Source organism: Coregonus clupeaformis, chromosome 16 (genome assembly GCF_020615455.1).
Source record: "Coregonus clupeaformis isolate EN_2021a chromosome 16, ASM2061545v1, whole genome shotgun sequence".
NCBI lineage: Eukaryota > Metazoa > Chordata > Actinopteri > Salmoniformes > Salmonidae > Coregonus > Coregonus clupeaformis.
In genome coordinates this window covers 20,639,307-20,656,600 of record NC_059207.1, presented here as the reverse complement: position 1 = coordinate 20,656,600, position 17,294 = coordinate 20,639,307, and the positions used below count along the sequence as shown (strand labels likewise).

The following is a 17,294-nucleotide window of genomic DNA, read 5'->3' as shown; positions in this document are numbered from 1 at the left end:
TTTTTTAAATCTGATTTTACTGCTGGCATCAGTTACCTGATGTGGAATAGAGTTCCATGTAGTCATTGCTCTATGTAGTACTGTGCGCCTCCCATAGTCTGTTCTGGACTTGGGGACTGTGAAGAGACCTCTGGTGGCATGTCTTGTGGGGTATGCATGGGTGTCCGAGCTGTGCGCCAGTAGTTCAAACAGACAGCACGTTGCATTCAACATGTCAATACTTCTCACAAATACAAGTAGTGATGAAGTCAATCTCTCCTCGACTTTGAGCCAGGAGAGATTGACATGCATATTATTAATGTTAGCTCTCTGTGTACATCCCAGGGCCAGCCGTGCTGCCCTGTTCTGAGCCAAGTCCCTCTTTGTGGCACCTGACCACACGACTGAACAGTAGTCCAGGTGTGACAAAACTAGGGCCTGTAGGACCTTCCTTGTTGATAGTGCTGTTAAGAATGCAGAGCAGCGCTTTAATATAGACACACTTCTTCCCATCCTAGCTACTGTTGTATCAATATGTGTTGACCATGACAGTTTACAATCTTCAACTTGCTCAATTTCCAGATTATTACAAGATTTAGTTGATGTATAGGGTTTAGTAAATGAGTTGTCCCAAATACAATGCTTTTAGTTGTAGAAATATTTAGGACTAACTTACTCCTTGCCACTCATTCTGAAACTAACTGCAGCTCTTTGTTAAGAGTTGCTGTCATTTCAGTTGCTGTGGTAGCTGACGTGTATAGTGTTGAGTCATCCACATACATAGACACACTGGCTTTACTCAAAGCCAGTTGCATGTCGTTAGTAAAGATTGAAAAAAGTAAGGGGCCTAGACAGCTGCCCTGGGGAATTCCTGATTCTACCTGTATTTTGTTGGAGAGGCTTCCATTAAAGAACACCCTCTGTGTTCTGTTAGACAGGTAACTCTTCATCTATAATATAGCAGGGGGTGTACTCCTGAGTGGCGCAGTGGTCTAAGGCACTGCTTTGCAGTGCTAACTGTGCCACTAGAGATCCTGGTTCGAATCCAGGCTCTGTCGCAGCCGGCCGCGACCGGGAGACTCATGGGCGGCACACAATTGGCCCAGCGTCGTCCAGGGTAGGGGAGGGAATGGCCGGCAGGGATGTAGCTCAGTTGATAGAGCATGGCGTTTGCAACGCCAGGGTTGTGGGTTCGATTCCCACGGGGGGCCAGTATAAAAAAATATGTATTCACTAACTGTAAGTCGCTCTGGATAAGAGCGTCTGCTAAATGACTAAAATGTAATGTAAAGCCATAACACATACGTTTTTCCAGCAACAGACTATGATCAATAATGTCAAAAGCCGCAATGAAGTCTAACAAAACAGCCCCACAATCTTTTTATTATCAATTTCTCTCAGTCAATCAACAGTCATTTGTGTAAGTGCTGTGCTTGTTGAATGTCCTTCCTATAAGCGTGCTGAAAGTCTGTTGTCAATTTGTTTGCTGTGAAATAGTATTTTATCTGGTCAAAAACAATTTTTTCCAAAGGTTTACTAAGGGTTGGTTGGTCGGCTATTTGAGCCAGTTAAGGGGGCGTTGCTATTCTTAGGTAGGGGAATAACTTTTGCTTCCCTTCAGGCCTGGGGGCATACACTTTCTAGTAAGCTTAAATTGAAGAAATGGCAAATAGCAGTGGAAATATCATCCGCTATTATCCTCAGTAATTTTCCATCCAAGTTGTCAAACCCCGGTGGCTTGTCATTGTTGATCGACAATAATACTTTTTTCACCTCTTCCACACTTGCTTTATGTAATTCAAAATTACAATGCTTGTCTTTCATAATTTGGTCAGATATACTTGGATGTGAAGTGTCAGCGTTTGTTGTGGCATGTCATGCCTAAGTTTGCTAATCTTGACAATGATAAAATCATTAAAGTAGTTGGCAATATCAGTGGGTTTTGTGATGAATGAGCCATCTGATTCAATGAATGATGGATCGGAGTTAGCCTTTTTGCCCAAAAGTTCATTTAAGGTGCTCCAAAGCTTCTTACTGTCATTCTTTATGTCATTTATCTTTGTTTCATAGTATAGTTTCTTCTTCTTTTTATTCAGTTTAGTCACATGATTTCTCAATTTGCAGTACGTTTGCCAATTGGTTGTGCAGCCAGACCTATTTGCCATCTCTTTTGCCTCATCCCTCTCAACCATAAAATGTTTCAGTTCCTCATCAATCCACGGGGATTTAACAGTTTTTACAGTCATTTTCTTAATGGGTGCATGCTTATTAGTAACTGGGATAAGCAATTTCATAAATGTGTGAAGTACAGTGTCTGTTTGCTCATCATTACATACCATGGACCAACAAATATTCTTCACATCAACATCATAGGAATCACTACAGAACTTCTTGTATGACCTCTCTATTGATATCACATATATTATTTCACATGTTATCCAGATACTGACTGTTAGCACTTGGTGGTCTTTAGCAGCTTCCCACCAGAATGGGCTTTAGGTGAGGCAGGTGAACCTGTAGCCATATTACTTCAACAGTATTTAACATGAGATCTTCTCTAAGCTTTACAGGAATGTTGTTCTGAATATAGACCGCAACACCGCCCCCATTGGCATTTCTGTATTTTCTGTAAATGTTATAACCTTGTATTGCTACCACTGTATCATCAAAGGTATTATCTAAGTGAGTTTGAGAGATTGTCAGAATATGAATGTCATCTGTTACTATCAAATGGAGTGATGCGACACCATTCTTCCACAAGAAATTGTGTAATTTGGTGTTTTGTTGATGGTTATGGAAAACGCTGTCTCAGGCGATGCTCCAAGCTGTGCCATAAGTGTTCAATTTGTTTGAGATCTGGTGACTGAGACACCCTGGCATATGGTTTACATCGTTTTCATGCTCATCAAACCGTTCAGTGACCACTCGTGCCCTGTGGATGGGGGCATTGTCATCCTATGGGGGCATAGCAATGGTAGCCAAAATAATGGCCTACCCAGCATTTTTATACATGACCCTAAGCATATGTGGGGGAATGGCGGTGCCGTGGATAGCGACGGTCTTACAGGATCCTGACCAATTCTGCTATTTTGTGTTATTTGTTTCACTGATCTAAATGTTCATTGTACATAATGTTTCCGCCATCATTTCCTACTACCAAAAACAGCTTCTGGACATCAGAACAGCATTCGCTAACCTCGATTTGGAATATCGGCGGCTCTGGATATTCTGTTTACTCCTGACCATAATCCCCGGGTCTTGAAAGAGGAAGCGGCAGTGAAAAAGAGGCAGGTTCCTATGGAGACAGGAGACTACGTCACTGGAGAACAAATTGGATGAGCTCCATTCGATACTATCCTATCAACGGGACCTGATTTAAAAAAAAATATCCTATGTTTCTCAGAGTTGTGGCTGAACAAAGACATGGATATACATCGATGCGTCGTCAACAGCGAATGGTAGACTTGGGTAAAATGAAGAGAACAGCTGGTGCGCAATCTCTAACGTTAAGGATCAAGTTTTTGATCTCCTAAGTTAGAATACTATTTACCATCTATATTTTTCATAGCAGTCGTGGTCAAAATGTCAGATGTTACTATGGTATACTGAATTATAATTACAAGCATTCCATAAGTGTTAAAGGCTTTTATTGACAATTACATTAAGTTTATGCAAAGAGTCAATATTGGCAGTGTTTACCCTTTTTTTTCAAGACCTCTGCAATCCGCCCTGGCATGCTGTCAATTAACTTCTGGGCCACATCCTGACTGATGGCAGCCCATTCTTGCATAATCAATGCTTGGCGTTTGTCAGAATTGGTGGGTTTTTGTTTGTCCACCCGCCTCTTGAGGATCGACCACAAGTTCTCAATGGGATTACGGTCTGGGGAGTTTCCTGGCCATGGACCCAAAATGTCGATGTTTTGTTCCCCGAGCCACTTAGTTATCACTTTTGCCTTATGGCAAGGTATGGAAAAGGCATTTTTCGTCACTAAACTGTTCTTGGATGGTTGGAAGATGTTGCTCTCTGAGGATGTGTTGGTACCATTCTTTATTCATGGCTGGGTTCTAAGGCAAAATTGTGAGTGAGCCCACTTCCTTGGCTGAGAAGCAACCCCACACATGAATGGTCTCAGGATGCTTTACTGTTGGCATGACACGGGACTGATGGTAGCGCTCACCTTGACTTCTCCGGACAAGCTTTTTTCCAGATACCCCAAACAATCGGAAAGGGGATTCATCAGAGAAAATGACTGTACCCCAGTCCTCAGCAGTCCAATCCCTGTACCTTTTGCAGAATATCAGTCTGTCCCTGATGTTTTTCCTGGAGAGAAGTGGCTTCCTCGCTGCCCTTCTTGACACCAGGCCATCCTCCAAAAGTCTTCGCCTCACTGTGTGTGCAGATGCACTCACACCTGCCTGCTGCCATTCCTGAGCAAGCTCTGCACTGGTGGTGCCCCGATCCCGCAGCTGAATCAACTTTAGGAGACGGTCCTGGCGCTTGCTGGACTTTCTTGGGCGCCCTGAAGCCTTCTTCACAACAATTGAACCTCTCTCCTTGAAGTTCTTGATGATCCGATAAATGGTTGATTTAGGTGCAATCCTACTAGCAGCAATATCCTTGCCTGTGAAGCCCTTTTTTTGCAAAGCAATGATGAAGGCATGTGTTTCCTTGCAGGTAACCATGGTTAACAGAGGAAGAGCAATGATTTCAAGCACCACCCTCAATTTAAAGCTTCCAGTCTGTTATTCTAACTCAATCAGCATGACAGAGTGATATCCAGCCTTGTCCTCGTCAACACTCACCTGTGTTAACGAGAGAATCACTGACATGATGTCAGCTGGTCCTTTTGTGGCAGGGCTGAAATGCAGTGGAAATGTTTTTTGGGGATAAAGTTCATTTTCATGGCAAAGAGGGACCTTGCAATTAATTGCAATTCATCTGATCACTCTTCATAACATTCTGGAGTATATGCAAATTACCATTATAAAAACTGAGGCAGCAGACTTTGTGAAAATTAATATTTGTGTCATTCTCAAAACTTTTGACCAAGACTGTATTTACCACCTCAAATCGATGCTGGCACTAAGACCAAACTCAATGAGCAAACAAGAAGCACATTCAGAGGCGGCGTTTCTCATGGCCCGTGGTTTTAATGCAGGGAAACTGAAATTCGTTTTACCTCATTTTTACCAGCAAGTCACTTGTTCACCTGGAGGTGACAACACTCTAGAAATGCCTCCCTCGCCAACCATACCCCAACCAGACGCCATGGATTAGAGGCAACATTCGCACTGAGCTAAAGGCTAGAACTGCCACTTTCAAGGAACGGGACAATAATCTGGACGCTTATAAGATATCCCGCTACGACCTCCTAAGAAACCCAGCCACGAGCTGTCCAGCTATGTGAGCCTACCAGACGAGCTAACTGCCTTATATGCTCACTTCGAGGCAAGCAACACTGAACCATGCATGAAAGCATCAGCTGTTCAGGACAGACTCTGTGATCACGCTCTCTATAGCCGATGTAAGTAAGAAGTTTAAACAGGTTAACATTCACAAGTCTGCAGGGCCAGACGGATTACCAGGATGTGTACCAGAGGATATAGTAAGACCTTTAAACAGGTCAACATTCACAAGGCCGCAGGGCCAGACAGCATACCAGGATGCATACTCAGAGCATGCGCTGACCAACTGACAAGTGTCTTCACTGACATTTTCAACCTATGCCTGACCCGGTCTGTAATAACAACTTGTTTCAAGCAGATCACCATAGTCCCTATGCCCAAGAATGCCAAGGTAATCTGTCTAAATGACTAAACCACGTAGCACTCCCATCTATAGCCATGAAATGCTTTGAAAGGCTGGTCATGGTTCACACCATCAACCCAGACATCCTGGACCCACTCAATTTGCATACCGCCCCAACAGATCCACAGATGACGCAATCTCTATTGCCGTCACCCACATGGACAAAAGGAATACCTATGTAAGAATGCTGTTCATTGACTACAGCTCAGCGTTCAACACCATAGTCCCCTCCAAGCTAATCACCAAGCTCAGGACCCTGGGACTGAACAACTTCTCTGCAACTGGATCCTGGACTTCCTGACGAGCCGCCCCCAGGTGGTGAAGGTAGGCAACAACAACACCAACACGGGGGCACCTCAGGGGTGTGTGCTTAGTCCCCTCCTGTAATCCCTGTTCACCCACGACTTCAACACCATCATCAAGTTTGCTGACGACACAACGATGGTGGGACTGATCACCGAAGATGAGGCAGCCTATTGGAAGGAGGTCAGAGACCTGGCAGTGTGGTGCCAGAACAACAACCTCTCCCTCAGCGTCTGCAAGACAAAGGAGCTGATCGTGGACTACAGGAAACAGAGGGGTGAGTATGCCCCCATCAACATCGATGTTGCTGTAGTGGAGCGGGTCGAGAGCTTCAAGTTCCTTGGTGTCCACATCACCAACAAACTATCATGGTCCGAACACACCAAGACAGTCGTGAAGAGGGAACGACAATGCCTATTCCCCCTCAGGAGACTGAAAAGATTTGGCATGGGTCCTCAGATCCTCAAAAAGTTATACAGCTGCACCATCGAGAGCATTCTGACTGGTTGCATCACTGCCTGGTATGGCAACTGCTCATCCTCCGACAGCAAGGCGCTACAGAGGGTAGTGTTTATGGCCCAATACATCATTGGGGCCAAGCTTCCTGCCTTCCAGGACCTCTATACCAGGCGGTGTCAGAGGAAGGCCCTAAAAACTGCCAAAGACTCCAGCCACCTTAGTCATAGACTGTTCTCTCTGCTACTGCATGACAAGCGGTACTGGAGCGTCAAGTCTAGGTCCAAAATGCTTCTTAACAGCTTCTACCCCCAAGCCATAAGACTGCTGAACAGCTAATCAAATGGCTACCCGGCCTATTTGCATTGACCCCCCCCCTTTTTGTACACTGCTGCTACTGACTGTTTATTATCTATGCATAGTCACTTTATCCCTACCTACATGTACAAATTACCTCGACTAACCTGTACCTCCCCGCACATTGACTCGGTACCGGTACCCCCTGTATATAGCCTCGTTATTGTTATTTTATTGTTGCTCTTTTATTTTTTAAATATTTTCTTAACCCTTATTTTTCTTAAAACTGCATTGTTGGTTAAGGGCTTGTAAGTAAGCATTTCACGGTTGTACTCGGTGCGTGTGACAAGTAATATTTGTTATATATTTTTCAACTGTGCTGTTTCACAAAAGTTCTGAACGTACAGTATATACATTTTACGGACACAGTATATTTACATTAGTTATCTTGTTATTTTTAGTCCCACCCTTCAGCTCCACTCAACCCCTCCCATTTATCTCTGAACACCATCCAGTTTTGATTTCTATTTGCCATATATTTTTCAACTGTGTTTTGATGTTTCACAAAAGTTCTGAACCCTTCTATTCTCGTTGTTTCTACAGATTGTAAATTAAAGATAAACATTTTTACTAAGAGTATTATTATATTATTGATCGATTGACTTTGACTTTTCAAATCTCCCAGCAGTGCTACTTGCAGAGTTAGCGCCAGGTAAATGTTACAATTCTTCAGCCATTCCTGAACCTGCGATTAAAAACAAGCTACATATGGACAGTACCAAAACAAATTATCTAATGATTCTGTCTCTTCGCAGCAAAAACTGCAGCGCTGAGATGGTTGTATCCCCCATATACAGTGCCTTCGGAAAGTATTCAGACACCTTGACTTTTTCCACATTTTGTTACGTTAAAGCCTATTCTAAAATTGATTAAATAAAATAAAATCCTCAGCAATCTACACACAATACCTCATAATGACAAAGCGAAAACAGGTTTTTAGAAATGTTTGCAAATTTATAAAAAAAGAAAAAAAAAGAAATACCTTATTTACACAAGTATTCAGACCGTTTGCTATGAAACTCGAAATTAAGCTCAGGTTCATCCTGTTTCCATTGACCATCCTTGAGATGTTTCTACAACTTGATTGGAGTCCACCAGTGGTAAATTCAATTGATTGGACATGATTTGGAAAGGCACACACCTTTCTATATAAGGTCCCACAATTGACAGTGCATGTCAGAGCAAAAACCAAGCCATGAGGTCGAAGGAATTGTCTGTAGAGCTTCTAGACAGAATTGTGTTGAGGCACAGTGTCACGATCGTAGAAGGAGGAGGACCAAGGCGCAGCGTGAAATGCGAACATACTTTATTATCAATAGTGATAACACGAACAAAACAATAAACGATAACGTGACGTCCTAGGTCTAAACACAACCAACACGGAACAAGATCCCACAACTACTGTGGGAAAACAGCCTGTTTAAATGTGGTTCCCAATCAGAGACAACCAGCAACAGCTGACACTCGTTGCCTCTGATTGAGAACCACTCTGGCCAACATAGAAATACAAAACTAGATACTACAACACAGAACACAAACACATAGAATCTACACACCCTGGCTCAACATATAGAGTCCCCAGAGCCAGGGTGGGACAGTACCCCCCCCCCCAAAGGCGCGGACTGCGACCGCGCCTCAACATAAACCAAACAGGGGAGGGCTGGGTGGGCATTCCTCCTCGGAGGCGGTTCCGGCTCCGGGCTTGACCACCACCCTTCAACCATCCCCCCGTAGCGCCCCTGGTCCGGTCTGACCCCGCTGGCTGGAACTGGACTGGACATCGTAGGAGCGGATTGCTTAAGCTCCGGTGTGGAGCAGCTGACCGGTACCTGACCAGGCACCGGTAACCCAGGCACGGGTTGTGCCGGACTGACGACGCGCACCCCTGGCTTGGTGCGTGGAGCAGGAACGGGCCGGACCGGGCTGACGATGCGCACCCCTGGCTTGGTGCGTGGAGCAGCAACGGGCCGGACCGGGCTGACGATGCGCACCCCTGGCTTGGTGCGTGGAGCAGGAACGGGCCGTACCGGGCTGACGACTCGCACCCCTGGCTTGGTGCGAGTGGCAGGAACAGGCCGGGCCGGGCTGGCGACGCGCACCGTAGGCTTGGTGCGAGTGGCAGGAACAGGCCGGGCCGGGCTGGTGACGCTCACCGTAGGCTTGGTGCGAGTGGCAGGAACAGGCCGGGCCGGGCTGGCGACGCGCACCGTAGGCTTGGTGCGAGTGGCAGGAACAGGCCGGGCCGGGCTGGCGACGCACACCGTAGGCTTGGTGCGAGTGGCAGGAACAGGCCGGGCCGAGCTGGCGACGCGCACCGTAGGCTTGGTGCGAGTGGCAGGAACAGGCCGGGCCGGGCTGGCGACGCACCCCGTAGGCTTGGTGCGAGTGGCAGGAACAGGCCGGGCCGGACTGGCGACGCGCACCATTAGCTTGGTGCGGGGAGCAGGAACAGGCCGGGCCGGGCTGGCGACGCGCACCATTAGCTTGGTGCGGGGAGCAGGAACAGGCCGGGCCGGGCTGGCAACGCGCACCATTAGCTTGGTGCGGGGAGCAGGAACAGGCCGGGCCGGGCTGGTGACGTGCACCATTGGCTTGGTGCGGGGAGCAGGAACAGGCCGGGCCGGGCTGGCGACGCGCACCGTAGTCTTGGTGCGAGGGGCAGGAACAGGCCGGGCCGGGCTGGCGACGCGCACCATCAACTTAGTGCGGGGAGCAGGAACGGGCCGGACCGGACTGGTGACGCACACCACTTGCTTGGTGTGAGGAGCGGGACTGGGTTTCTTCATAACCCTCCGCTCCCTCAGCTGCCTACACAGTTCCTCTCGCCTTGCCTCTACTCTCACCTTCTCCCTTATTGCCTCCAGTAGCTCCACCCTCTGAACCACTAACTCCTGCTCCCTCTGGACCAATAGCCCCCTTAACCTGGTGGCCTCATCACCCAACCTCCCAATACGCCCTGTAGCTGCCTCCTGCTGCCCCGTCGCCCATGCCGTGTGCCCCCCCCTAAATTTTTTTTGGGGTTGCCTCTCGTCCGTCCGACGACGACACTGTTGACGCCGTTGCTCCTCTCTCCGTCGCGCCTCCACAGTCTCCTTCCACGGACGGTGATCCATCCCGGCCTGGATTTCCTCCCAGGTCCAGGACCCCTGCCCATACAATATCTGCTCCCACGTCCAGGCTGCCTGCTCCTGGACACGCTGCTTGGTCCTGGTATGGTGAGATCTTCTGTCACGATCGTCGAAGGAGGAGGACCAAGGCGCAGCGTGAAATGCGAACATACTTTATTATCAAAAGTGATAACACGAACAAAACAATAAACGATAACGTGACGTCCTAGGTCTAAACACAACCAACACCGAACAAGATCCCACAACTACTGTGGGAAAACAGCCTGTTTAAATGTGGTTCCCAATCAGAGACAACCAGCAACAGCTGACACTCGTTGCCTCTGATTGAGAACCACTCTGGCCAACATAGAAATACAAAACTAGATACTACAACACAGAACACAAACACATAGAATCTACACACTCTGGCTCAACATATAGAGTCCCCAGAGCCAGGGTGTGACACACAGATCTGGGGAAGGGTACCAAAAACATTCTGCAGCATTAAAGGTCCTCAAGAACACAGTGGCCATCCTTACATGCAAGAAGTTTGGAACCATCAAGACTCTTCCAAGAGCTGGCTGCCCGGCCAAACTGAGCAATCGGGGGAGAAGGGCCTTAGACAGGAAGGTGACCTAGAACCTGATGGTCACTCTGACAGAGCTCCAGAGTTCCTCTGTGGAGATGGGAGAACCTTCCAGAAGGACAGTCATCTCTGCAGCACTCCACCAATCAGGCCTTTATGGTAGAGTGGCCAGACGGAAACCACTCCTCAGTAAAAGTCACGACAGCCCACTTGGAGACTGCCAAAAGGCACCTAAAGACTCTCAGACCATGAGAAACAAGATTATCTGGTCTGATGAATCCAAGATTGAACTCTTTGGCCTGAATGCCAAGCGTCACGTCTGGATGAAACTTGGCACCATCCCTACGGTGAAGCATGGTGGTGGCACCATCATACTGTGGGGGTGTTTTTCAGCGGCAGGGACTGGGAGACTAGTCAGGCAAAGATGAACGGAGCAAAGTACAGACAGATCCTTGATGAAAACCTGCTCCAGAGCGTTCAGGACCTCAGACTGGGGCTAAGGTTCACCTTCCAACAGGACAATGACCCTAAGCACACATCCAAGACAACGCAGGAGTGGTTTCGGGACAAGTCTCTGAATGTCCTTGAGTGGCCCAGCCAGAGCCTGGACTTGAACATCTCTGGAGAGACCTGAAAATAGCTGTGCAGCAACGCTCCCCATCCAACCTGACAGAGCTTGAGAGGATCTGCAGAGAAGAATGGGAGAAACTCCCCAAATACAGGTGTGCCAAGCTTGTAGTGTCATACCCAAGAAGACTCGATGCTGTAGTTGCTGCCAAAGGTGCTTCAACAAAGTATTGAGTAAAGGGTCTGAATACTTACGTAAATGTGATATTTTTTTTATAAATGTCTAAAAACCTATTTTTGCTTTGTCATTATTGGGTATTGTGTGTAGATTGATGAGGGGAAAAAATGATTTAATCAATTTTAGAATAAGGCTGTAACCTAACAAAATATGGAAAAAGTCAAGGGGTCTGCAGGTGACAAATAACATTTGATTTGATGATGGGATCTTAATTGCTTAATTAACACAGGAACCACACCTGTGTGGAAGCACTTGCTTTCAATATATTTTGTATCCCTCATTTACTCAAGTGTTTGCATTATTTTGGCAGTTACTTGTAGATGAGTGTCAATGGTTTGTCTATATAGTTAGTTGAGAGCAATTCCATGCCAGCAGGAGCCCACTCTGGAAATTTGACGTGTTTGAAGAGTATTTTTTTCTAAACAATATGTCAAAAAATAATCTAAATCAAAAAGGGTGTTAATATAATATTAATATTTTTAATGTTTAATAAATTAATGTGATTTTTTTTCTTCTGAATCTAGACATAATAATAATAATAATAATAATAATAATAATAATAATAATAATAATAATTATAATATAATAATATAATAATATAATAATATAATAATAATAATAATAATATGCCATTTAGCAGACGCTTTTATCCAAAGCGACTTACAGTCATGTGCGCATACATTTTTACGTATGGGTGGTCCCGGGGATCGAACCCACTACCCTGGCGTTACAAGCGCCGTGCTCTACCAATTGAGCTACAGAGGACCACATCCTACAGCTACAGAGGACCACATACTATTTTAGAGCACACTATAAGGGGTATAATGACACCAATATGTTGTCTGTATCATGTGCAGTTAACAGTTCATAGGCTCTTACAGAAGGTCTAAAAAGGGCCTAAAATGGCCACTTTCATTATGATTTTCAGAAAAAATCCTTCCTCCCAATGAAGTTTCTATGTGAGAATTGCCAGAACAATCTGAGATACCAAATGTATTTTCCGCTTACGCTGGTGTGGAATCGCCCTTGAGTGAGTTGACAGTCATGTTGACTGCATCTGGGTGTATGTATAAGGTTAACGATCATTTCAGTATCATGTCGGGTTCACCAAAACGATGTGTGTCGCAGGCCTGTTGGATTAAGTTGAGTGAGTTGATACTAATATTGACTGCGTGTGTTTGTGTGTGTGTGTTGCAGGTCTGTTGGATTAAGTTGAGTGAGTTGATACTAATATTGACTGCGTGTGTTTGTGTGTGTGTGTTGCAGGCCTGTTGGATTAAGTTGAGTGAGTTGATACTAATATTGACTGCGTGTGTTTGTGTGTGTGTGTTGCAGGTCTGTTGGAGTACAGTCACGAGAAGGGAGAGAAAGGAGGGAGCATCTCCTTCAAGTTCAACCTGGTGGATCCAGAGGGCAACAAACTGATCGACCAGTCTTTCTACATCAGTGCACTAGGTAGGTTCCAGTTCTTCTTTATCAGTGTACCAGGTAGGTTCCAGTCCTTCTTTATCAGTGTACTTGGTAGGTTCCAGTTCTTCTTCATCCGTGTACTAGGTAGGTTCCAGTCCTTCTTTATCAGTGTACTAGGTAGGTTCCAGTCCTTCTTTAAAAGTGTACTAGGTAGGTTCCAGTCCTTCTACATCAGTGTACTAGGTAGGTTCCAGTCTTTCTTCATCAGTGTACTAGGTATGTTCCAGTCCTTCTACATCAGTGTGCTAGGTAGGTTCCAGTCCTTCTTTATCAGTGTAATAGGTAGGTTCCAGTTCTTCTTCATCCATGTACTAGGTAGGTTCCAGTCCTTCTACATCAGTATACTAGGTAGGTTCCAGTTCTTCTACGTCAGTGTACTAGGTAGGTTCCAGTCCTTCTACATTAGTGTACTAGGTAGGTTCCAGTCCTTCTACATCAGTGTACTAGGTAGGTTCCAGTCTTTCTTTATCAGTGTACTAGGTAGGTTCCAGTCTTTTTTTATCAGTGTACTAGGTAGGTTCCAGTCCTTCTAAATCAGTGTACTAGGTAGGTTCCAGTCCTTCTACATCAGTGTACCAGGTAGGTTCCAGTCCTTCTACATCAGTGTACCAGGTAGGTTCCAGTCCTTCTACATCAGTGTACTAAGTAGGTTCCAGTCCTTCTACATCAGTGTACTAGGTAGGTTCCAGTCCTTCTTTATCAGTGTACTAGGTAGGTTCCAGTTCTTCTTTAAAAGTGTACTAGGTATGTTCCAGTCCTTCTACATCAGTGTACTAGGTAGGTTCCAGTCTTTCTTCATCAGTGTACTAGGTAGGTTCCAGTCCTTCTAAATCAGTGTACTAGGTAGGTTCCAGTCTTTCTTTATCAGTGTACTAGGTAGGTTCCAGGTCTTCTTTATCAGTGTACTAGGTAGGTTCCAGTCCTTCTACATAATGTACTAGGTAGGTTCCAGTCTCTCTTTATCAGTGTACTAGGTAGGTTCCAGTCCTTCTTTATCAGTGTACTAGGTAGGTTCCAGTCCTTCTACATAATGTACTAGGTAGGTTCCAGTCTCTCTTTATCAGTGTACTAGGTAGGTTCCAGTCCTTCTTTATCAGTGTACTAGGTAGGTTCCAGTCCTTCTACATAATGTACTAGGTAGGTTCCAGTCTCTCTTTATCAGTGTACTAGGTAGGTTCCAGTCCTTCTTCTTCAGTGTACTAGGTAGGTTCCGGTCTTTCTTTATCAGTGTACTTGGTAGGTTCCAGTCCTTCTAAATCAGTGTACTAGGTAGGTTCCAGTCCTTCTACATCAGTGTACTAGGTAGGTGCCAGTCCTTCTTTATCAGTGTACTAGGTAGGTTAAAGTCCTTCTTTATCAGTGTACTAGGTAGGTTCCAGTCCTTCTACATAATGTACTAGGTAGGTTCCAGTCTCTCTTTATCAGTGTACTAGGTAGGTTCCAGTCCTTCTTTATCAGTGTACTAGGTAGGTTCCAGTCCTTCTACATAATGTACTAGGTAGGTTCCAGTCTCTCTTTATCAGTGTACTAGGTAGGTTCCAGTCCTTCTTTATCAGTGTACTAGGTAGGTTCCAGTCCTTCTACATAATGTACTAGGTAGGTTCCAGTCTCTCTTTATCAGTGTACTAGGTAGGTTCCAGTCCTTCTTTATCAGTGTACTAGGTAGGTTCCAGTCCTTCTACATAATGTACTAGGTAGGTTCCAGTCTCTCTTTATCCGTGTACTAGGTAGGTTCCAGTCCTTCTTCTTCAGTGTACTAGGTAGGTTCCAGTCTTTCTTTATCAGTGTACTTGGTAGGTTCCAGTCCTTCTAAATCAGTGTACTAGGTAGGTTCCAGTCCTTCTACATCAGTGTACCAGGTAGGTTCCAGTCCTTCTACATCCGTGTACTAAGTAGGTTCCAGTCCTTCTACATCAGTGTACTAGGTAGGTTCCAGTCCTTTTTTATCAGTGTAATAGGTAGGTTCCAGTTCTTCTTCATCCATGTACTAGGTAGGTTCCAGTCCTTCTACATCAGTGTACTAGGTAGGTTCAAGTTCTTCTATGTCAGTGTACTAGGTAGGTTCCAGTCCTTCTACATCAGTGTACTAGGTAGGTTCCAGTCCTTCTACATCAGTGTACTAGGTAGGTTCCAGTCTTTTTTTATCAGTGTACTAGGTAGGTTCCAGTCCTTCTAAATCAGTGTACTAGGTAGGTTCCAGTCTTTCTTTATCAGTGTACTAGGTAGGTTCCAGGTCTTCTTTATCAGTGTACTAGGTAGGTTCCAGTCCTTCAACATCAGTGTACTAGGTAGGTGCTAGTCCTTCTTTATCAGTGTACTAGGTAGGTTCCAGTCCTTCTTTATCAGTGTACTAGGTAGGTTCCAGTCCTTCTTTATCAGTGTACTAGGTAGGTTCCAGTCCTTCTACATAATGTACTAGGTAGGTTCCAGTCTCTCTTTATCAGTGTACTAAGTAGGTTCCAGTCCTTCTTCTTCAGTGTACTTGGTAGGTTCCAGTCCTTCTAAATCAGTGTACTAGGTAGGTTCCAGTTCTTCTACATCAGTGTACCAGGTAGGTTCCAGTCCTTCTACATCAGTGTACTAAGTAGGTTCCAGTCCTTCTACATCAGTGTACTAGGTAGGTTCCAGTCCTTTTTTATCAGTGTAATAGGTAGGTTCCAGTTCTTCTTCATCCATGTACTAGGTAGGTTCCAGTCCTTCTACATCAGTGTACTAGGTAGGTTCAAGTTCTTCTATGTCAGTGTACTAGGTAGGTTCCAGTCCTTCTACATCAGTGTACTAGGTAGGTTCCAGTCCTTCTACATCAGTGTACTAGGTAGGTTCCAGTTTTTTTTTATCAGTGTACTAGGTAGGTTCCAGTCCTTCTAAGTCAGTGTACTAGGTAGGTTCCAGTCTTTCTTTATCAGTGTACTAGGTAGGTTCCAGGTCTTCTTTATCAGTGTACTAGGTAGGTTCCAGTCCTTCAACATCAGTGTACTAGGTAGGTGCCAGTCCTTCTTTATCAGTGTACTAGGTAGGTTCCAGTCCTTCTTTATCAGTGTACTAGGTAGGTTCCAGTCCTTCTACATAATGTACTAGGTAGGTTCCAGTCTCTCTTTATCAGTGTACTAGGTAGGTTCCAGTCCTTCTTCTTCAGTGTACTTGGTAGGTTCCAGTCCTTCTAAATCAGTGTACTAGGTAGGTTCCAGTCCTTCTACATCAGTGTACCAGGTAGGTTCCAGTCCTTCTACATCAGTGTACTAAGTAGGTTCCAGTCCTTCTACATCAGTGTACTAGGTAGGTTCCAGTCCTTCTTTATCAGTGTACTATGTAGGTTCCAGTCCTTCTACATCAGTGTACTAGGTAGGTGCCAGTCCTTCTTTATCAGTGTACTAGGTAGGTTCCAGTCCTTCTTTATCAGTGTACTAGGTAGGTTCCAGTCCTTCTTTATCAGTGTACTAGGTAGGTTCCAGTCCTTCTACATAATGTACTAGGTAGGTTCCAGTCTCTATTTATCAGTGTACTAGGTAGGTTCCAGTCCTTATTCTTCAGTGTACTAGGTAGGTTCCAGTCTTTCTTTATCAGTGTACTTGGTAGGTTCCAGTCCTTCTAAATCAGTGTACTAGGTAGGTTCCAGTCCTTCTACATCAGTGTACCAGGTAGGTTCCAGTCCTTCTACATCAGTGTACTAAGTAGGTTCCAGTCCTTCTACATCAATGTACTAGGTAGGTTCCAGTCCTTCTTTATCAGTGTACTAGGTAGGTTCCAGTCTGTCTTTATCAGTGTACTAGGTAGGTTCCAGTCCTTCTTCTTCAGTGTACTAGGCAGGTTCCAGTCCTTCTACAGTGTACTAGGTAGGTTCCAGTCCTTCTTTATCAGTGTACTAGGTAGGTTCCAGTCCTTCTACATCAGTGTACTAGGTAGGTTCCAGTCCTTCTTTATCAGTGTACTAGGTAGGTTCCAGTTCTTCTTCATCCGTGTACTAGGTAGGTTCCAGTCCTTCTACATCAATGTACTAGGTAGGTTACAGTCCTTCTTCATCAGTGTACTAGGTAGATTCCAGTCTTTCTTTATCAGTGATCAGTGTACTAGGTAGGTTCCAGTCCTTCTTCTTCAGTGTACTAGGCAGGTTCCAGTCCTTCTACAGTGTACTAGGTAGGTTCCAGTCCTTCTTTATCAGTGTACTAGGTAGGTTCCAGTCCTTCTACACCAGTGTACTAGGTAGGTTCCAGTCCTTCTTTATCAGTGTACTAGGTAGGTTCCAGTCTTTCTTTTCAGTGTACTAGGTAGGTTCCATTCCTTCTTCTTCAGTGTACTAGGCAGGTTCCAGTCCTTCTACAGTGTACTAGGTAGGTTCCAGTCCTTCTTCATCCGTGTACTAGGTAGGTTCCAGTCCTTCTACATCAATGTACTAGGTAGGTTCCAGTCCTTCTTCATCAGT

The 17,294-nt window shown here is 45.2% G+C and overlaps 1 protein-coding gene across 1 annotated transcript in view; it reads left to right on the top strand.

Moving 5' to 3' along the window:
- Nucleotides 1-17,294, top strand: part of LOC121584279 (extracellular matrix organizing protein FRAS1-like) — a 272,736-nt gene that overhangs the window by 187,592 nt on the left and 67,850 nt on the right. The window contains exon 38 of the mRNA XM_045225959.1: nucleotides 12,740-12,892. Coding sequence (XP_045081894.1) covers nucleotides 12,740-12,892 — 153 coding nt within the window. The remainder of the gene's footprint in view (nucleotides 1-12,739; nucleotides 12,893-17,294) is intronic.